This window comes from Oenanthe melanoleuca, chromosome 6 (genome assembly GCF_029582105.1).
Source record: "Oenanthe melanoleuca isolate GR-GAL-2019-014 chromosome 6, OMel1.0, whole genome shotgun sequence".
NCBI classification, from domain to species: Eukaryota; Metazoa; Chordata; class Aves; order Passeriformes; family Muscicapidae; genus Oenanthe; species Oenanthe melanoleuca.
In genome coordinates this window covers 30,499,081-30,517,854 of record NC_079340.1, presented here as the reverse complement: position 1 = coordinate 30,517,854, position 18,774 = coordinate 30,499,081, and the positions used below count along the sequence as shown (strand labels likewise).

Here is an 18,774-nt window from a genome sequence, read left to right as displayed (position 1 = left end):
GAGCACAATACAATGATGCTACTGTAAAACAAGGCAATCAAATGGAAAAAATGCACAAGTTTTTGCTTTAGTTGCTGACTGTCTGGGCCAATGGCAGGCCCAAGGGAGCTGTGTTAGACCATGCTTGGTGTGCTGCTTGGGGGGAAAGGGAATAGCTTAACTTTTGTTAATTGCAACTTGTTGAATATCCTCTTCCTGAAGTTTTCTTTCTCTGTGAGTAACAATTGAGTGTGGCTGTGATATTATTCAGAGATGTGTGCATTGTTCAGCTCAAGAGCATGTAACACTGTGGTCTGTTCCTAGACACCAAAACACAGATTTACCTGTCTGAGTCTCAGCAGTCACCAGCAGCTACTTCTTTCTTTTTACATTTTTATTCTTTTTATTCTTTTTGCCCGTTTTTTTTTTTTTTTCTGTTTGATCCTTTTACTTTTTACTGTAGTTTAGTAGGATTCCCTAGGCAGTTAACTGTTCAAAGGGCAGGATATAGATAAATTAAAGGAATTTGAAGACTGCTTAGCAGGACTGTGAAGTTCTGGAAATGCTGTTGAGTTCCTTGCTTTTCCTCACTCTCTACCTGTTACTTGGTTGCTCAACAGAAGCACTAATAATGATAATTATAAGAACTACAATAGCAGGGTTCAAATAAAATTAGAAAAAAAAAATCAAAAGTAGGAGGAAGAAGGGGAGGATTGGAGGCCAGTGGTGTTTGGGATATTTTTGATATTCAGAAAGGAGAGAGTGCTAAGCTGGTGCCTGTGAAGGTGTTAATAACCCCGTGCACGCAGAGGGGCAGCATCTTGTGGATGGTGTGACATCCCTGTGGCATAGCAGGCATTTGGAAACCAGGGAAAACAAAGCTTTGCATCATTATCAGCACAGAATATCTCACTGCAGACACTGCTGGAGCTGTGACTTGTGTCCTGTGGCTTAAGGAAATTAAAACATAGCTGCATGTTGGGATGCTCTGGCACTGGTTTGGGTTGCTGCTCAGAGGAAGCCATTTCTCACCAGAGAAATCAGTTCCCTTCCTCATCCTTTGCTCTCTCCAGCAGTCACTAACACGAGTTTAATGAAGTTACAGTGAATTTTAAAAAGAGCAGTACAAATGGTCATGTGTTTTATTCCTCTTGAATCAGCTTTCTCTAGCACTGTCTGTAATTCTGTTGGTTAAGTTGGGCATGATTTATCAGGAGTGGGACTTCCAGCATTGAAACCAAGAGCAATAAATAACCAGATCCAGTAAACAGCTGGGAGAAAGGGTGTGACTTTCATTGCTGCCTGGGGCAATGGAGCAGTCACTTCTATTGCTGTCTGTAATGGCAGAAAATTTGGGAAATATTCTCTCATACTAATTTGTTCATAATTAGCATGAGACATAACTCATGTGTTCATAATTTTCCTGAATTTTTGAATGTGTTTTCCCTTCTTTAAAAAAAAAAAAAAACCATAGAAATTTACATAATAAATAACCAGTTGCAGGTTCAGGAGAGTGTGTTGTGTGCTTTGATCTTTCAAGCCTCTGTAATATGAAAAATATTTTTGAGTATTCATACACATTACATTGCAGAGCTCCTTCTTAAATAAGATAAAGCTTTACTTTTATGGAATAAAAATAAAAAGATAGTCATAAAAAGTATATTTTTTTTTAAGGCTAAGAAAATATTAATTTATATAACTCATGCCTTGGAACAGATTCTTCATTTTTGTTGTCTCTTCACTTTGAAGAATTTAGAAGACCTGGCATCATCTTATAAATGAGATTTATGAAGATTCTGATATTAATAACAAGTGGCCAGGCATTTATTTAGATAAGTAAGTGGTTTGTGAGGTGATGCACTGGTAGAGGGTTTGGATCCTGATGCAGTCTGGAAATGGAGATAGTGCTGAACTTCATTTAACAGCCATTAGCTGTAAGTACAGATGGAGAGATGCTAAAGAAAGGAGAAGTTAATTAAAAGGTTGCTCTGCAGTCAGTGACTTTGATAACACATCCAACTGATGAGCAGAAGTCAGTCACATGATAACATTTCTGAAATATTCCTGGGCATGGTCTGCCTGCCACACCCACTGACTTCCTCCCAAAACTGCTCCTCAGGGTTTTAATTCATTGGTGTCTTCCCAACAGCTTTACCCATGAAATAAGAGCAGTGTGGAAAGAACTATAAATTATTTATTTGGTATCCTGGAAATATTTTTTTCCTTCCACTTTCCATTTTCTAGACTAACTCAGTGTCATGGGTTTTTTCTTTCTAATATCTACTGAGATTTTCAGTTTGTTGCTCCTGGGAGAAGTCTGTGAAAAATATCTACATGAAGTAAAAAAAAAAAAAATTTGGGATGGTAATTAAATTAGTGGGAAACTTCAAGTCTTTGTTCCCATCAGTGCTGGACTGTCAAGATGTTTAAAAAGCACCTTCAGATGAGGACAGATACAATCCCAGTCTGAGAGTGGTGGCTTCAAAGCCTTCATAGTTCATGGCTGTGTCACATAATGTGGGGTGTACTTGTGCCAGCCAGGGTGAGCATGGGGCTGTTAAAAAAGTTTTATCCACATTTTTAGTCATGGCCCACAGCAATCCCAGTGGTGGAAGCTGCTTCCCACCTTCCTGTGTCTGCAGAAACTGTGTGAGCAGAGCTTTGAGAGCTGCACTTCAAAAGCACTTCAGTGCTTTTTCTGTCTTAACCATTTTGTTTGCTGAAGTTGATAAATTGGCTAAGCTAATACACATCTGTTCAACTTCCTGCAGATCTAATAATAGAGTGAAATCAAAATGGCATCAAATGGAATACATTAATTAAAATGAAAGTATTTTCTTCAGCACATTAAAAAAAATGCACATAACAAAGGCATAACACAGGCTCCTCTGCCTTTGTGTGTTCTTGGAGACAAGACACTCTGCTCCACAGGGTATGGTTAACAGAAATCATGATGGATGCAAAAGGCTGGGATAAAGGGAGAGAGAGGCACTTCTGGGTTTCCTGGTCAGTTATAGTAGTAGACTAAATTATAGTCTATTAATAGACTAAATAGTGTTAGACTAAACTGACCTTTTTGTAAACATCACAGTGAAGGAGAGTTTCAAAGAGAGGGACCTAAGGAAGTTTCTTACTTGTCTTTCAGGGTTTCTGGAGATATCTTTTGTAGCCAGAGAGTTGTAGAAGAAATAAAGAATATGGAGACACAAAGCAGTTTCTTTCAAAGCAAATTTGTCTGGGATAGGATCCTATGGTCACAGGTAGAACTTAGATTGCTGCCTGCAGATGCTAGGAATGAAGTGAAGCAGAGTGAGGGAAGCTTTAGGAGTGAGGATCTCTGATGGGATCAGGGTGTGGTGGCTGGCAGAGACACAAAAAGAGGACAGGAGGAATTTTGCAGTAGCTCATAGAGGTAGAGCAATGACAAGAAGGGCTTCACAAGAGCAAGAAATAAGTGATGGTAGGATTCAAACTTCAGCATGTTAACGGGTACTTGTAGAGGTGAGTAAGGGAGGTTGTTATTTGGATACATCATCTAAAGAGATTAAAAACCCAAATGATTCAGCAGCCACCTTCCAGTCCTTGCTTTGCTGCAGACCAGACTTTGCATCTGCCACCTCTGCACAGCAGTAAAACCTTTCTTCTTCCAGCAGTGGAAGTCCTTAGAAGAACTCAGGCTTTAGGCTTTGCAGCTGTGTGAGCCAAAGTGTTGATAGGCAGTGGAATGCAGAGGAGAGGATTTGTCTGTTCTGTGCTTCCCAGTGATAAGGCTGTGGCTGCACAAAGAACAGATGTTGAAATCCAGAAAGCCTTTGAAATTGCCTTGTGTTCACATGCAGGCCTGAACCATCAGAATAAAGCAAAACTTAAACCCAAAGCAACACTAAAATGAGTGCCTGAGCTCCCCTTCTGGGGAGAAAGTCCTGAACACCACACAGAGCTATGGAGAGCTCAGAAAATCCTCACTTCACACTCACAAGAACCACTCTATAAAAAACCCATTCCATGTAAGAACTCCTGAGTTCATAGCAGAATACTCTTTTTTGAGTTACTGAGCTAAAGAAAATTACTTCAGATTTCTATTTTTTTCTCTGTACTTATCTTATAACTTTCTGTACATGTTTTTACTTAATTTTTAAAGCTTTTAGCTGAAAAAACTTTTCTTTATAAATACATCTTTTGATATATTTTTGTCTATTTTGCTGCTTATAGTAAGCTCATAGTAAGCTAGAGTAGTAAAATACATATAAAAATCCCAGTGTTTAACAATTTCTGAATCCTCTTAGTAGTGATTTCATTATGTATCATAATGCTTCTTGCAAGCAACTGAGTGTTATTAGTTCTAGTAAATAAAACTTAAATAAAACCAGAAATCTACAGGCGTGTGCAGTTATACAAAACTGTTTAAGCATGTTTTTGTGCATAATGCTTCCACTAGAAAAATAATTTGTCACAACTATTTCAATAACTATAATTTCTAGTGTTGTGTTTTTAAAACATTTTATTTTATGTACAATTTTTAGTGCACTTTGTTACCAAAGAATATTTCAAACATGTTTTATATTTATTGTGTATGTGAACACAAGTATTTTGTTGACTTTTTTTTTTTTACCCCATCCAGTACAGAGACTGTTTAGTTTTACAATATATTTAAAAATTTTAGTATATTAACATGATGCTGGTCTTGTTCCTTAACAGAAAAGCCACAATCACATATTTGAGTTCTGAAAGTGAACTGTGGTTGCCTTTGGTCACGTCTCAGGGTTCAGGTCCCTGGCAAGGGGCTGGATCCATGTGGGATGGATGCAGGCAGAGGGATTGGGGTGTAGGCAGAGGGATTAATGCAAAGGCCAGGATATGTTCCTGTTTATAAGGGTGGTGTGATGCAGATTAATGTTTACAAGGATAAATGCACTGAACTTCTCGAGATGATGAAAATGTGGTCACAAAACTATCACAGATGGAAAACATTTAACCAATTGTTTAGAACTCTGCAATCATCTGATTTGGGAGAAATTGCTGCTTAGCTCTGAAACAACTTCTGCTTATAATTTATTTTTTTTAAAAAGATAGTGTTGTGTACTACAGAGAGCTGGGAAACAGTTTAAATAAGCTCTGATAGATCACGAACTAAAGTCTTCTAAAGAAGTAACTTTCCACTATTATCACAGCTATAGGTAATAAATTTGAATTCTGTAACCAAGAAAAAGACAGATATCCCAGTTCTTTCTAGCAGCTTCTCTAGAACAGACACATCCTACAAGTTTCTATCTGTTTCTAATTAAGTTAATGAACACTTAGAGCCATCAGAATGCATCTTTCTAAATTCAGTGTGATCCTTGAGTGTACAAGATGTTTAAACAGTGAAGATGATGCCAATAAGGTGTAGCCAGGCACATTTTCCCCTCACTTTTTACTGTTTGGATTAAATTGAAATGACTGGCATGGGGTTTTAGCCTCATATGCAGTGCTTCTCTAACACAAAGGAGATGTTATTATCTTAATTTGTGGGTCCTAAGCAGCTGCCATGACATAAATTGGTGTGTGAGTTAGAAAATGCAAACTTTAAGGAGTATTTGTGATTTGAAAGTTTGGATTTATTGATATTCTAAATATATCTGCTTTTAACATATGTGTAGCAGACTAAGCCAGCATCCCTTGAGCAGCACATTTGTCTGTCTTCTGGTATGATTGATGAAACCTTTGGCTTGGACTGCAAAATTCTCAAAAATGTGTTAATCCAAGATGACCATCATAGAGATTGTGAAACAAATGGATGTATTTTGAAATTACTTTTTTTTTCTTCTTGAGAACTTGCCTTGAAAAATAGAGATATCTTGGCATACTTCAGTTCTGTTTGAAGAGATAATTTGAAGAGATGATTCTTAGATGGTTTTATGCTCAAGATACTCTTGCACTTTTTAAATGTTGTGATATTTGGCTTTCCAGCAGAATTATTGGTTTTTGGGGTTTTTTGGGAAGATTCAGGGGAATGTGGGGAAGGGTAAGGAGTGCCAAATCCTGTAGGAATCATTTTCCATCCTCAGAAGGTGTTAGGAGCACAAGAGCAGGAATTAAAAGTTCAATCATGTGGGACCAGCAGAGCGATCCTGCAGATTTATTTCGTGCTGAAGACAATGAGCATGTGGGGCTGGTTTCCAAATGTGATAAAAGTTAACAGCTGTAATTAGGCCCAGGCACAGAGCAGCCATGGAAGGGACACCACAGGCATGTGCTGAGCCACACTCCAACATCCACCAGGAAACCTGTGCCAGGGTCAGACCTTCTGGAATGATCCCTGCTCAGCTGACATCATCCCAGCTCCTCACGTGGAGCGTAATTCATTCCATGTTTTAATTAATTTAGCCAGCAAATTGATTGCTGTAATCTGATTTATTTAGCTGATAAGCTACTGCCAATTGCTTCAATTTTTCCTATTTCATGGAATTGTTTGCATTTGTAATTCTCAGCTTGACTCTCATCTCTGGTTTTTTTTCCTCCTCACATATCAGTCTTAATGAGGACTTTGTCCTTCTTTCTGAAAGATCCTCTTGCTGCTTTCTGCCACGTTCACTTCTATGCAGTTCAGATATTTTAACAAATAGTATTTAACTCTTTTGCTCCTCTAGATTTTTTTTGCTGTTTTTCTCCCATTTTTTTGGAGCTGTAACTCCTTAAAGCATTATCTCTAACTTTAGTCTTTTGTACTGAACTTTTGTACTTTTCATAGAAGAATGGTATCATGGGATGGTTTGGGTTGGAAGGGACCTTAAATCCCATCCAGTGCCACCCTGCCATGGGCAGGGACACCTTCCACTATTCCAGATTGCTCTAAGCTCTGTCCAACCTGGTTTTGGACACTTCCAGTGTGGAGGACACACATCTGATGCAGCAGAAAGCTTGGTGAGGTTCCCCAGTGCTGACTCAGGGCAAACAAAACTCCCCAGAATCAGAGCTGGGCAGCAGATATGCCTGTGGAGTCCATCAAAAATGGCTCAGGCCATGAATGAACCTCTGAAGCTTTGACTTTGCTAGTTCTGATCTGCAGTCAGGAAACTTGGGCTAGGGAGGGTGTGCACAGGAGTGAGAGAATCACAGAAATGTGAGAACATCTCACAGTGCCCCTGCCTTCAGAACAGAGCTGTGCCTGCTGTGGTCCTGCTTTGGGCCCTTGAGTGCACAGTGCACTTAAACTGAAGGCTGGAAGTTGATTAGATAACCAAAAACTGTAGTTGAAATAAAATAAATTTTAAAAAATCCTAAGTGCCCTGGGTGTGCAGTTAATATTCTCCTTTGGCAGTTCACATTCTCATTTCTCATATTTGAAGTCATCAAGAACAGTGTTAAAGATTCTTTTAACTTCTTTTGAGGTGTCTACTTCATTTTGTCTTCTGGAAGAACATCTAAAAGTTAAAAACTTATCTTTGTCAACTTGCCATTGACTAGATTATATTTTTTTTTTTGTAGTCATAGTACCTTGACTTTGCAGGCACTGAATGCTGTTTTCAGATGGGAAGTGGTCAGTCCCATTTAACTTACAGGTTTCCCAGGTACCACTAGGGTTTTTGCACTGCATTCCTAAAATTTAAATCCTTGCAGGAAAGTCAGTGTCAGTCCTTGGTAGGACAAGAGGAAACAGCACCAAGTTGTGCCAGGGCAGGTTTAAGTTGGATATTAGAAGAAATTTCTTCATGCAAAGGGTTGTCCAGCCATGGAACAACTCCCCAGGGCAGTGTTGGAGTCACAGTCCTTGGAGAGTTTTAAAAGCTGTGGCACTTGGGGACATGGATTAGGGTTTGGCAGTGCTGGCTTAATGGTCATGATGGTCTTAGAGGACTTTTCCAATCTGAATGACTCTGTGATTCTATGATTTAAATCTTACCCTTCAGTACACATTTTCCAGTCACCTTTTTTCAGGATAATATATTGAGGCAGGCTAGAATAGTTGTCCTACATGAGAGCTCCTCAGGAGGAATTTTACACATCTTGTTTTATGTGCATCTCCTCCCAGCACATCCAGCTGGATTTTTGTGGCACGGGCAGGGATTGTTTCCAGGTAAGGCAGAAGCTGTGAAATACAGCAGAGCCCCTGAGCTGCTGTGAGTTGCTGCATTGACAGGAAACATTTTCCACTGGTCCCTGCTGGTGTTTTCTGCAGGAATGAGGGGAGTCCCAGCACAATGAGTTCTTGTTTCTGCAGGGAGAGCATGTTCTCCCCTGCGTGGAGTCCACATCCTAAACCAGTTGTAGGAGTTAACAAAGCCCAAAAGTTTGGGTTGGAAGGTGCCTTCAGGATTTCCCCTCGTTGCAACTTCTTGTCTTTGCCCAATTTAAGGATCCCTATACCTGTAAAACTGAAATTCCTGTTTTAGGGATCATGGGTAATGTTTTGATAAAGGTGCATTTTTCTACTTACAAACATTCTTTTTGAGCAGTGGTTTCAAAAGTTCCTTTTTTTTTTTTTTAGAGTAACTACAAAGATTTGGCTGATTGAGAATATCCTGAGCATTTTACTGTACTTCCTTTGTGACTTGTGCTTTCTGGTTTTAATTAAGAACTCTTTTCATTGAGTTTTTGTGTGTTGTTGTTTATGCTTCGTTTTATTTTGGTTTGAGTTTGTATTTTTGTACCCCAAGGCAGAGGGGTCTTTAATATTTCTTGATGTATGAGTCTGGTTTTAAAGAAGCAATATGAGAAAAAGCACATTTTAGCTCACTGTTATATAAATATAGATACTAATAGGTATTGCTGATTGGCCTTTTTGTTTTTGAGGATGACTTCCTGTGCTTTGCTGGTGAACAAAAGAAATTATGTTTTAAATTGAGTAAGAACTGAAATTCAAAGGTCAGAAAGATTTGGCTTCTGACTGCACTGGAATAATTTTTGATTTCCAGTAATTAATATCTCCTACGTTTCAATCATAAAATTTGAAAAGTTAATGTGTTTCTTCCTTTTGCAGTTTCTTTGTTTTAAAATCATTGATCATTAACTGTGACAAGGTCATGTAAACCAGATGTAGTTTTTCTTAAAAAAAAAAAAATACAGCAAAGCTGTTGTGTTTCTCATATAAATTAACATCTCCATAGTGTAACCAGCAAGGGATGGTGCTTCTTTTCATCATTTTCACACATAGGTTGAAAGCTTGAGTATCATGAAACTTTTAATCTCCCTGTAAATTGAATTTTAAATTTTTTTTCTTTGATGATTGTAAAAATGGGAACATTCTGTTCATCTTTAAAGACTATGCAAATCCTAAATGCTTCAGAATTGAAGATTAAAAACTGAAGCAACCTGAAAAATAATCAAAACCCCAGCACATCCATGGGCTGGAAATGCAGCAGTTGTCAAGTGTTTATCTTCATATTTTTGTTCTGTGGATTTAATGCTTAGAGGTAAAAATAATTCTTTTGAGATTGCATTTTTAAGCAAAAATGGAAATTTAATGTATAGTGTGAATTCCCTTCAATGTCTGCTTTCAAAGTGAATTACAGGTTTCAGTTAGTGACACAGGTTTAAACATTTTAATTTTTGAATTAGAGTTGGTTCTTTGCTTTTTCCTTTCTTTCACTGTTTTATCCTGCTATTGTGGGGGAAAAAAATCCAGGTTCTCTATGTAGTATGGAGGCAGAATTAAAAAGTGATAATGGCTAAATACTTTCATTATTCCAGGGAGCTGAAGGAGCATTTAAAGAAAATTAAACATGTGATCAAAACCAGAATAATTTCAGAGTTTAGCAGAAGAAACAAATTTCTTTTTGTGAGTTAGAAATACCAGTCCTCAGTCTTCTTACTAATTCTGAATCTGTCCTGTACAGAAAATATAAGAAATATTTTCCCATGTCTAGTGTGGGTTGTTTTGGGAATTGGCAATTGTCCTTTCTCCTATTTGGAAAATAGGACAATCAATTAATTTGTCACTTTACTTTTAATTATTTCTTCAAATAATGTTTCTTCAAAGGATGCTGGAGCTCAGGCTGCCCTTCCACATCACTGCTGATCAAAACCAGCTTAGCCCAACTCAGCCACCCCCAAAAAACTAATTTAATGATATTTTCCTACAGAAACTTTGAGCCATCACCCTTTTTTCAGTGGTGTTGGCTCTCAGGCTCTTGCAGAGCTCACTCTCCACTCCAAGTCTCACTTGTCCAGCTTTGCTCGTGCTTACCCAGCTTTCTGACCAGATGGAGCTGGTTTTCACTTCAGCTTGTATTAGGGAGTAATAATGAAGGTTAATGCATGTGAAGAATAAAGAATTTTGGATGTGGGCTTGCCCAAATGACGTTAGAAAAATGCTAATCCATGCCTGAGCTGTAAGGAAAAGATCCTGACCATGAAATTCTGGATTTCTTTAAAAAGCACACTGCTGTCCAGCTTTGTATTGCTGTGAGTAAAAAAGGTGAAATCACTCTTCCTTATTTCATGCTGGTATTTCAGCAGGAACTCTTATCAGCATTTGAGAATGATGTTTTGGCTTGGGAAGGAGCTTGTAGTTTTAGGGGGAAGTTGGTTTGGGTTGTGCAAAGAAATCAGGATTGTAGGGAATTTGTTGGGGCTCCTCATTCCCTTTTTTTGGTTTGGTGCAGGCTGAGGCTGCCTTGGGGCACTTTTGGTGAAGGTGGGTGTGAGCTCAGGGCAGTGCCTGCACAGGCTTTGGGTCTCTCCTCCTCCTTGCTTTGTTTTCTGCTTGTACCTAGCAACATATCTGATCCACTTTGTGTTTTCAGAAAGGAAATCCTCCATGTGTGGATTCCATTTAGCAGTGCTGTGGGGCTGGGAACAGAACATTTTAACACCTCTCTGCAGTCTTTATGGGGTCACAGTGGCAAGGTTGAATTTGAAGTGAAATCTTTCCTATATTCAGATTTCAATAGACAACTGCAGCATAAATAATTCACTGCTTTAGGAGTAGAGGGGAGAGAAGAAAGAAGTGACAGGTAATTTATTCAACAAGAATTCACCTGTATTTTTAACTCTGAGACTTCCAGGGTAATATTTCTATTTTAAGTTGGCAGCTGCAGTTGCCCAGTTTCCTAAAATTACAGGAACTTTCAATCTGCATAATTGATTGCTCTGTATTTTGTGTATCTACACAGACCATATTGATAGATGTAACTGAATTAAGGGATGAAACCTTGTATATCTTTTATGTCAAATGACAGTGTCTCTTCTGTAGGCTACAATAAATCAACAGCTCTGGAGGTGAAAAATGAGCAAGTGTGAGGAGGAAAAAACAAGAACTTTTAAAAAACTTTTTAGTGGTAACAGTACTGTATTCAGTAATTACAGTAATTCAGTAAAAACTAAAATTACCCTAATATACTGTTCCACTATCTGGTCAGCCAGGGTCTTTCCAGAAATGGAAGTCACTAAATAAAATTTCTTCCCTAAAGCTTGGAAATAAAAAGATGGTTTTTTTTCTTATTTTCAGCAAGGAACTTTTTTTTAAATAAAGTATTTGGTCTCATTTTGAATTGTGATTGTTGCTGTATCCCAGCATCAGCCACACAGGGAAGTCTTGTTAGAATTCAATTGGCATCATCTTGAATAGAAAGTAAATTTTACCATGTGCCACTCAAGAGGAGCAGATATTTAATTTTTCTTATTGGGAGAGTAGCTTATTTGTTAAAGTGTGCCAGAGCCTAATCTGCTTTCATTTTTCATTAAATTATCTTAAATTTATTCTGCTTATATTTAAATTGTGTTTAAAGGGGATAGTTTCCTGAATTCCCCTGATGTTGCCTCCAGACCAGCAGCAACTGAAAAGTGGCTGAGTTTTAACTTTCAGACTTGTTATGGTGGTGACACAAGTTCCTATTTGCCATCTCTAAAAGCTTAACTGTGTACCTGAGATTATTTTGCTTTATACTTAACATCTCAGTAAAACATTTCTTTTACAGATGGAGTTTAAATTACATACATTTAAGTACTTTTACAGAAGGTTATTTTTGTTATTAGAGCTTTGATTTTGAGAGGGGTCAGTGGAAGAACAGGTAATCATTGTAGAAATTTGGAATGTTATTTTTCATTGCAAGGAGGCAATGAGTAAAAGTGAGGAAAGGCACAAATGCTGAGCAGCAAGAACAGAGTTCAGCTGAGCCAGGGAGGCTGCAGTGAAACCAAGGTACAGTAGCTTTAGTCTCTCAAAGAAATCAGATCTGGGGCCAGCAGCACTGCAAGCCAGAAGATGAACTCACCCACAGTATCAGGCTTGGGGAGTATTTGAAATCAATGAGTATCAGTGAGTAGGGACAGCTCTAGAGTGCTTTTGGCACAGAGCTGTGCGGGCTCAGCTTGGCCTAAATCCATCCCAGGGCACAGACTGGGAGGCAGTCTAGAGGTGCAGTAAATAGAAACTTTCCAATTTAAGAAGTTAAAATAACTTCACACTTGTGTCACCTCCAGAAGCTAAACTTGCAAATTTTTTCCTTGGTGAGCTCTCAGGAAGGAGGAGGATGTAAGAGAAGAGGCAGAAGGGCTGGTAGTAAAACCAACCTATTGGGATATCAGGGAGATGTTGGCCACACATCAAAAACCTGATGGATTTCAAAGAGGGAGAGAAAGCCATAAAGTGTTTTTGACTTGGTGTTTATCTAAAGCAATTGCCAACAATAATTAGTGGGGAGCACAATCTAAGCAAGTACTACTCAGATTTTCTTCCTTCAAACCATGTTTTCCCAGTTAAGTCTTAAGAAACACATTGTGCTTTCATGTCAGGAATCAAAACACAGATAAAAGTAATGAAGTCATTCCAAACTTGGTAAAGCAGCCTTCATTAAGTTTCACATACTAAATTCAGGCAATCAGCAGAAAAATGCTTACAGGTCATTTTTGTGGATGGACAGGGGCAGGTTCTTCAGAATGTCCTACACAGAAAAGCATTTAATGGCCTCCTTTAAAACATAAAGAAGCTTTAATTAAAAGCAGAAAGAAGGTCCAAGAGGAAGTCTTTGCATAGTTCATGTCCCAAAATATTGACATTCCAGTAAGCATCTCTGTTATTACTGGAATTTATATGGTTCTATTCTCAAACTCATCTTTCAGATTCAAGGTTTATTCTTATTGGTGACTTTTTGAATCTAAAGTTCAGAAATGTCCAAGATTTCTTTCCCCACTATTTTGTAGTAATTTTACTGTTTTATCCTGCAGTAGGCTCAGATGTGTGGCACATTCTCTGAGTTTCTTTAAAGAGTTTTCTAACACTGTAGTGCAAAGTTTTCTGACACACATCAGCTATATAACAATATTATTCAGCAGTAGGAGCATCAATGGGATTCATTAAAATAAGGAAGCTTTAACTAGTTCAACAACACTCTTATGTGTATGATTCTGGATAAATTAAGTCACAAGAGGTCTGTGTGTGAAGGAAATAAGGTTTAACTGTAATATGTGTATCTTTGAAGAGGAATTGTGTTGTACCCACCCAGGGAGTGATTGCACTGCTCACCCTGTTGATCTGCAGAGCTCAGGGATCAGACTTAGGTAAGGACATGTAACCCCTAGAATGAAACTCAAAAACCAGTGTAACTGAGGGAAAAACAGATGGGGGCTAGGGGAATTTACCAGGGAAGGTGGTTTACTGCCTGATGCATACCTCAGGAATCGGCCTGGAGGCTTCTTGCTGGTTTTAGTACATTTGTCCCAGCTGGTGTGGTGGGTTTTGCAGGGGTTCTGGAATGACAGGTCTCTCCTGGCCAGTTCTGTTTGAGTTTTTCCCAGGTAGAATTTGACTTCTGGCTCCAGGAGCACTGAATGAGTGTGTTTATTTAAATACAGCAGTAGAATTGCTGTCAGAAAGGCCCCCCATCACCATTTTACCTTCCCACACATTGCAGACACAGTTCCTTTGCAGGCTGGGTTTTGTTGCCAGCCATGATTCAAGAACGCTCTGCAGATTTCTTACCTCACACGGGTTTCATTATGCATATTGAGGTTGGAGGCATAAATTAAGGTGATGTGGAGACCATAAATAACTGGCTTTGTGTTCTGTGGTTGCTCTGCAGTGGATGAAGGTCGCCTGAAGGAGCTGGGCAGGGTGAGAGTGCTGCACCAGAGAACCGTGATGCCTTACAGCATCTACAAGAAGAGGAGGAAGGGGCCAAGTGACGAGGCCAGCGTTCAGCAATATGCAAGCCTGGTGGGACAGACCTGCTCAGAGAGAATGCTGCTGTTCAGGAGCTGAGATGGCACCTCAATGGCTCCACATTTCATTGCACTGCCACTGGATGCTCTGTACCATAGTCGTGTGCTGGTGTGCCCACTCAGAACACAGGTGTATAGCCAGGCTTGTGTCCATACATGGTACTGTGTGTAAAGCCAACCCCAATAAATCTTACAGTACAGCAAGGCTTTAGCAATATAAATTTAGAAACATGCTTGCAGTATATTTTAATTAAGTAGTTCTAGCCTTTCTATGCATTATGAATAATTCTAAGTATCTAAGCAAAATGAAAAACAGGTGTCTTTTGGGGTTTTATTTTGTAGGGATGAAGGTTGACTAAATCTACATTAAGAATCATTAAATTACAGATGTTTTCAAATAGCACCTTGGATATCTGTCATTAAAAATTGCTGTGAAATTTGTGCTCTCATTTATATGCTCTAAAATCTTGAGAGAGGACTGAAACATGCTATTACTTTCTGGCATGATACAATTTTATTTCAGCAGTATGTGTAAAAAACAGGAAGGAATTCTCTTCACTGCACATTCTTCATTTGTTTAAAGCAGTAAGTTGGTGTCAGAGGTCCTAGTTGAGTGTAGGAGTTTGTGGTAGGTTCTCAGTGGCAGGGGATTCAGTGCTTTGGAAAACCTTCCCCTCCAGAGAAGAAGCAGAACAGTTGCACTATAAATATACCAAAGATATGCAGCCAAGTGGCAGAGTGGTTTTTGGTATAAGCCTTATCCTTTGTCTAACAAGAGTGGGTATTTCAATGCACATGGCTAATGTGAAATGGAGCTCAGGGGGTTCATCCTGCAGCTCTCAGTGCACATTTCAGAACTATGCTAACAACAAAAAGACATAAGGTACCACTGCTGGGTTTTGTTGCAGGTGCTTTTTTTTTTTCTGCAGAATTGTACAGGAATATTTAAATACTATATTCCTGCTTTTTTACTGACTGTTTTGTTTCTGGTGCAGCAGCTCATGGGTTAACATCTTTAATAACATTTTAGTAAATACTTCTGTTGGAAACACAGGAAGTTGTGATCCTTTATGAAAGCACTTTATTATCTCATAGATGAACGTTGTCTGTGTCCCTATTAAGTCATATAAGTTGGAGGAATTTGGGGAAATAACACTGTTTTATAATTCAGTAATGTATTACAACATTGTAACATTACCAATGCATTTGTGTTTCTTATCTTCTTGGATAACAGGGGCTGGTATTTACCTTGAATCAACTTGGAGTTTCCTGTTAGCCTTTGAACAAAGATTCTTATTCAAGGATATGTGAGTGGTTTTCCCTCAGAAAGGAAACAAATTCAATTTTACCCTCTGAGGGTTACATCTCCTGTCATTCATGGATTCATTGATTTAATTTTAAACACTTGGCCAATGTTATTAACCATTAATTTTTATGTTGAGCAGACGTAAGAACTTGGGGAATCAACTGCAATGCAGATTTAACTTTGTTTCTCGTATCTGTCTGATATGAAATTAGTGTAATATTGTAATATTATTGATACTACAGCTTCAATAGCAACTTTAAAAAGTCATTTTATATTCTATTAATTGGGCTGTGTGGTATTGATCTACTCCCAGCCTGCAGCAGAAATGGTCATTCACGTCAGCCTCATATCTGGTGTGTGTTTATCTGTTGCCTGGAACTGAGAAGTTTCTTTGCCCTGTACCTTCTAGTTTGCCCATGCCTTACCTCAGCCTCCTGCCATGGGGAGAGCCACTAACTAATCCTCATGGAGATTATTATGAAGAATTCCTTTCTGTGGAGAAAATACTTTTACCACTCTGTCAAACAGTGTAACATTTTCTGCCTACACAGTGTGCTGAAAAGTGGTGATGCCCATATGGCTTGCAACCAAAATAAATGAGAAAACCTTTTTATGTGATGTAAAATCAGTTAACAGGCACTGAGGAATTTCACTATGAATTGCAAAATCTTAAAGGTTATCAAAGCCATTTAATGACAGCCTCGCTGGGCTCCTGGAGAAGTTAAAGTTTCTGTTAAATTAAAAGGGAGCAGACTTAATGTCCCCACTGAGAGTTCCTGGAGAGCTCCATCTCTTTGTGCCCATATTTGTTACTGATATGCCTTGGATTAGACTTTTATCTGATGCTCTGTTTCTCCTGGGGAGCTTTTAAGGACTGCAGTTAAAGGCAAGTGAGGGAAGTATAAACCTGAACACTGAGCACAGCTTGCAGCTGTCCTTAGTGTGAGCACTGGAGGTAAATGACCATTTCCTGTGAGTCTGAAATGGTGCTTTCACTCCCTGACCTCCACTGGGGCTGCAGCACCACGGCAGCCTGGGCTCCTGGCTCGTACTCAACTCAAATATGGATTTATATTAAAAAGCAAAACCAGGCGACACTGGGATTAACTCAAAAACTGAGTTCATCCCCTGTGGCTTGCTGAGATCTGACTCACTTTAGTGTTATTTTGGAAGGAAACTGGTGCAGTATTTTTGAGGACTGATACCTCTATGCCTGTTTTTGGAAGCAGGACAGAGGCTGAGGATGAAGTTCTCTAAATTTTGCCTGTGACTTCAGTGGAGGTGAAAATTCACCACTATTACAATATTATTTAATATATTGTCATTGACAATTATTGAATTTAGAGATATTTAACTTAGCACAAACTGTTTTATAAAAGTTTTTTTTTTGTGTAGCCAGTTTGTGAGAATCAATCCCCAATGTAAGATTGCCTTTTCTGTCATCTGTTGATAAATGAGCATAAGAAGATGGTAAGAAAATGCAGAGTTGTTACCAGTGCTGAAAAATGCCATTTTTTGTTTTAATTGGAGAGAAGTGGGAAGCTTACACATGTCCAGCATTGACACGTGACAGTAAATTCAAGAATCTGCATGTTGAGTTTGTAATTGCTTTTTAGCAGGCCTGTTTCACTTGCAAGTGTAGAAAATAAAGTTATTTCCAGTCTCTGTGAATTATTATAAGAAATAATGGCTCTGAATGTGATTTCTGCATTAGTTTATTAGTCATTATCCTGGAGAGTGTCCACTGAACAGCAGAATCAAAGAATCCATCAAAGGGTAGCAGTCTTTAGAGGAGATATCTGCAAGTTTAAAATCATATTACAAACACATGATCTGTTTTGAACTAAGTTTTAGTTCCAGCCAGATTAATGAAGGGATTGCATGAAATACAATTTATACTTCTTTTCTGAGTAGAGTAAAATAAAATAAAGAGACTTTTCACAAATGGAGACTAGACAGGTCTAGCTATTTATTTGAGTTCAGCTTGGTTGAACAAAAACCTGTCTCTGAACTAAGGAGCCAAACCAGCAACACAGAAATTTGGGTGCATAAAGATAACCAAACATTTCATCATTTTCTGAATGAATGAGGCATAATTCCAGCTAATTCTGGATTCCTGAAGGAGACTTTTCTCAAAGCCCAGCCCCAGCATGCCTTGAAATGTTGGTGGGACTTTCTCTGTTCCATTGCTCCTGTGGAGTCAATCCATCAATCTTCCTGAAGTTCTTGCCAGGTGATCACTGAAGCTCCACCTGATCAGCCACATGTTTCTGAATTCCTTCTCATCCTGGTTGTCCCAGATAACCCTCCAGACATGTTTTCAGTGCTGTCCTGATCACACTCTCCCTCTCCACTCAAGCCTTAATGTCTCTTCTTGCTCATTCTGTCCCAGCCCTGCTGCAGGAGGAGTTTGCATTTGGAAGGGTGGAGGCAATTTTCAGGGCAGAAATCATCACTTTTCAGGGAATCATCAGTGCTTCCCAAAGCATTGTAGCCACATCTTGTACCAATATATATTCATAAAGCTGCACCTTCAGTCACACAGACTGAGTGTAAAATGCTGAATTGCTTTTGCACTTGGTTTGGGATTTTTAAAGTTAGTCAGAGTGATGGATCATAGAAGCAGATGTGCAATGGTAACTTATCCTAAATGTAGCTAATTGTAGTCAGTGGGTTTATAAATAAAAGTGTTCTAGAAATTAATCTACTAGATGCATTTTATAGTACATTTAAAGCTCATTTCATGAGAGCTTTGTTTTCTAACAGAATTAAAATAAGAATGGAATTTAATTAAATTAATATATAAACCTAAGTGCAGCATATATTAATGCTCTTTTTATTAATACAGAACAATCTTAACTCTGGAAATGGCCTTACTGCTCATCTCAGACAAGTAGCAGCTCAGAAGCTTTCTGGCTCTATGACTATATTTTCTTTTTGTTTTACTGTTTTGATGTTTATTCATTTCCTTATTATAACTATTCCCATCAGATTTTTGTGCTTCCCATCAGCTATTTCCACTTCAGTTTTGACACACAATACATGTGTCTGCCAAAAGTCCTGCTGAGAGATTGCTATCAGGACAAAAGAAAGTGTTGGAAAGTCTGTTAAGTAGTGAGAAGAGAGCAGAGTCCACAGGGACAGTCAGTCTGCAACCTTTGTGCTGCAGAAAAAGCAGGATTTATTTATAATTTAGTCCACTGCAGGCTTAAATAAATGTGTCAGATTTCATTCATTTCCCTTTGTCTGTGACATCTGATTGTCATTGTCCAGGAAGAATCAATGGGGCATTGTAGAGCAGAAAAAGAAATGGAGGGCACTGCACTGCATTTGTGGCAGAAAGATGAGTT

General features: G+C 38.6%; 1 protein-coding gene across 4 annotated transcripts in view; it reads left to right on the top strand.

Annotated features, from left to right (window-relative positions):
- ATE1 (arginyltransferase 1) overlaps window positions 1-17,095 on the top strand; it is a 66,678-nt gene extending 49,583 nt beyond the window's left edge. For all 4 annotated transcript variants that reach the window (XM_056495506.1, XM_056495508.1, XM_056495505.1 and 1 more), the window contains exon 12: window positions 13,980-17,095. In XM_056495506.1, coding sequence (XP_056351481.1) covers window positions 13,980-14,158 — 179 coding nt within the window. In that variant the 3' untranslated portion in view covers window positions 14,159-17,095. The remainder of the gene's footprint in view (window positions 1-13,979) is intronic.
- The last annotated feature ends 1,679 nt before the right edge of the window (window positions 17,096-18,774 follow it).